Genomic DNA, 2,983 nt, shown 5'->3' with positions numbered 1-2,983 from the left:
AATCGTCGAATACACGCCGGCACCCGCACGTTTCCCTGCCCATCCCCCTCCTCCCGATCTACGAGCGGCGTGGGGCCAACGCGGCGAAGGGCCAAAGCGAGCCCGGGCGGCGCACAGCGCGGCGGCGGCGGCGCCAAGGAGAGCGGAGAAGCCCCATGCAGGCCGGCCGTCGGAGGTGGAAGGCCGCTGGCGGGGACTGCACGGCGGTACGCTCTGCCCGCCGCCTACTTGTCCGCCAGCACGCCCAGGATGTCCTCGTCGCGGAAGAGCACATAGTCCTCGTCGCCCAGCGTCACCTCGTTGCCGCCGTACTGCGGCAGCATCACCTTGTCGTCGACCTTGACGCCCATCGGCAGCAGCGACCCCTCCTTGTCCCGCCGGCCCGGCCCCACCGAAATCACCACGCCCTCGTTGAGCTTGCTCTGCGTCGACTCGGGCAGCAGCACACCGCCGATCGACTTGGTCGGCGGCTCGATGCGCTGGACGAGCACACGGTCGAGCAGCGGCACGAGGCGACGAGCAGCCATCTGCGCGGAGGGGCGGGACGGCGGTCCGACGGGCGACGGTGGACGGGCGGCGGGAGGTGGCGGCGGCGGGAGGAGAAACGAGCCTGTCGCGTCACTGGAGGCCTCTAGAGCCACGAAAAAATAATTCCCAGTGCGTCGCGGCTCCACCCTCTGCACATGCGGCGCCGGCTCACAGTCACTCAGTCCGCGGGCACCTCCCTCGTCGGTGGCCTCAAGGCCAACCCCGACGCGCCGCGGGGATCGGCGGAGGCGAACCTCTTCCATCTCCTCCCCAGCGGCGGCGTCAACGGCAAGAACTTTCTCGACGTGACCGGCGGGCCGCCAAAGCCCGGCGCGACCCGGATGAATTTCTCCTCCTACTCGCCGGGCGACGACATCGTGGGCCTCGCCCACTCAGTCACCGCGGGGTGAGGGTCCCGCTCCGTACGCACTCGAGCGCATGTCGCTGCTGCGGTAGTCACCTGCGGGATCCGGCACGTTCGGCTCGAACTCGTGACGACTGATGTGCGGCTGACGTGGGTCGGACCCGCGCCGAGGGTTTCGGGGGCCGTGAGACTGAGGGGACTGATGTCGCCCGCGGGCCTGGAGACTGCGGGCGGGTACTTATTCGCCCGCGGGCCGGCGTCGTCTCCCGCGGGAATGTCGGGTGGATCGAGTTTGTGCGATGAGTGACGGTGTCGGTGAGACGCACGCACATGCCTCTCGCGGAGTCAGGGATGTCGGGTTGATCGAGTCCACGTCTCTCACGTCTCACGGAATGATGCACTTCACTCACGCACAAGAGCCAAGGCACCCACGCGCAGCGCACTGGAGCCGAACCCAGGCGTGTCTGTCGACTGTCCCGCTCCCATACCCCCCTACCCGAAGAGACCCCGGCGCCCGCCGGCAAGTGTGCCGGCGGGCATGCCCCCACGCCAACCAACCACCTGCTCGGCCATACATGTTCTCTAGGCTCTCTCTCTCGTGTAGAGGGAGCGGACCGTGAGTTGAGGAAATCCGGGGACGCGACCCACCTCGCCACAGGCGGTCCCGCGCGTCGCCGCACGGTCGGGATCCCTACCCCCAGAGGGCGAACCCAAACGGACGCGCGTCTCGGAATGCCCCTTTGCGCGGGCTGCTGCTGCGTGGCGCGAGACGAGCTCGCCGACGAGCGCTACTACTCGCAGTACCTCGACGACGACGCGCGGGATCTCGACGAGGCCCGTGGCGCCGCCGCGGCAGACCCGCCGCTCGAGCTGGCGCTCGGCGACTTTGCTCCGGTGCGAATCCTGGGCGTCGGCGCCCACGCGCGCGTCGTGCTCGTCCGAGCCCCGGGCGGCCAGTCATATGCGATGAAGCTGGCCAGCGACGACCCGACCGGCGCTCGGCGCGCGATTGTCGAGCGGCGCGTGCTGCAGCGGCTCCGCCACCCATTTGTCGCGCGGCTGCACTCGAGCGTCGCCACGCCGAGCTCGATCGCGCTGGTGCTCGAGTTTTATCCCGGTGGCGAGCTGTACGACCACCTGCGGCGCGAGGGCTTCTTCTCCCTCGCGCGCTCCTGCCTCTACACGGCCGAGGTGCTGCTCGCCGTGCAAGCGCTGCACGCCGCAGACGTGGCGTACCGCGACCTGAAGCCGGAGAACATCCTGCTCGACGCGCAGGGCCACGCGGTCGTCTCCGATTTCGGCCTCGCGCGCGAGGGCATCTCGCGCTTGCCGGACGGCGCGCGGTCGCTGTGCGGATCGCCCGCGTACATGGCGCCAGAGGTGCTGAGCGGCGCGGGGCACGGGACTGCAGTCGACTACTGGGCGCTCGGCACGCTGCTCTTCGAGATGCTGACGGGCGTGCCGCCCTTTTACCACCGCGACCCGCACCGCATGAGCCGCGCCATCCTGTACGACGAGCCAGCCTACCCGCGCCACCTCAAGTGGCCGGCGCGCGCGCTGCTCCGCACGCTGCTGCAGCGCGACCCCGCCCGGCGGGCAGGGCGCCAGCTGCTTCCCAAAAAGGTCGAGGCCTTTGCTGGCCGGTGCGTCGTCGCTGTTTCGGGTGGAAGCAACCACAGCCTCGCCCTCTTCGCCGATGGCGCCGTCTGGAGCTGGGGCTGGGGATACTCTGGCCGGTTGGGCCACGGCGACGAGCAGGACCAGCTGCTGCCCAAGAAGGTCGTGGCGTTGGCTGGGCAGCGCGTCGTCGCTCTGTCGGCTGGAGGTCGCCACAGCCTCGCCCTCACCGCCGACGGCAGCGTCTGGAGCTGGGGCTATGGAGGCCAATGCCAGCTAGGCCACGGCGACCAGCAGGACCAGCTGCTGCCCAAGAAGGTCGAGGCCTTCGCTGGGCAGCGCGTCGTCGCTGTGTCGGCTGGACTCCTCCACAGCCTCGCCATCACCGCCGACGGCGCCGTGTTTACCTGGGGCAAGGGCGAGGACGGCCGCCTGGGCCACGGGGAGGACCTGTCGAACCAGCTGCTGCCCAAA

The 2,983-nt window shown here is 69.9% G+C and overlaps 2 protein-coding genes across 2 annotated transcripts; one reads left to right on the top strand and one right to left on the bottom strand.

The window, feature by feature from the left end:
* Positions 1 to 224: 224 nt before the first annotated feature.
* Positions 225 to 527, bottom strand: EMIHUDRAFT_373699 (hypothetical protein; the record flags this gene model as incomplete). Its single annotated transcript, XM_005780279.1, has 1 exon — positions 225 to 527. The coding sequence occupies one exon, from the start codon at positions 525 to 527 to the stop codon at positions 225 to 227; it is 303 nt and encodes a 100-aa protein (XP_005780336.1).
* Positions 528 to 1,768: 1,241 nt separating this feature from the next.
* EMIHUDRAFT_49319 (hypothetical protein) lies at positions 1,769 to 2,494 on the top strand (the record flags this gene model as incomplete). The annotated part of the gene is made up of 1 exon (XM_005780278.1): positions 1,769 to 2,494. A coding segment is annotated over one exon (726 nt), but the record flags the coding sequence as incomplete, so codon positions are not given.
* Positions 2,495 to 2,983: the final 489 nt, after the last annotated feature.

This window comes from Emiliania huxleyi (genome assembly GCF_000372725.1).
Source record: "Emiliania huxleyi CCMP1516 unplaced genomic scaffold EMIHUscaffold_2191, whole genome shotgun sequence".
In the NCBI taxonomy this organism is placed as follows: Eukaryota; Haptophyta; order Isochrysidales; family Noelaerhabdaceae; genus Emiliania; species Emiliania huxleyi.
This window is presented reverse-complemented; position numbering and strand designations above follow the sequence as displayed.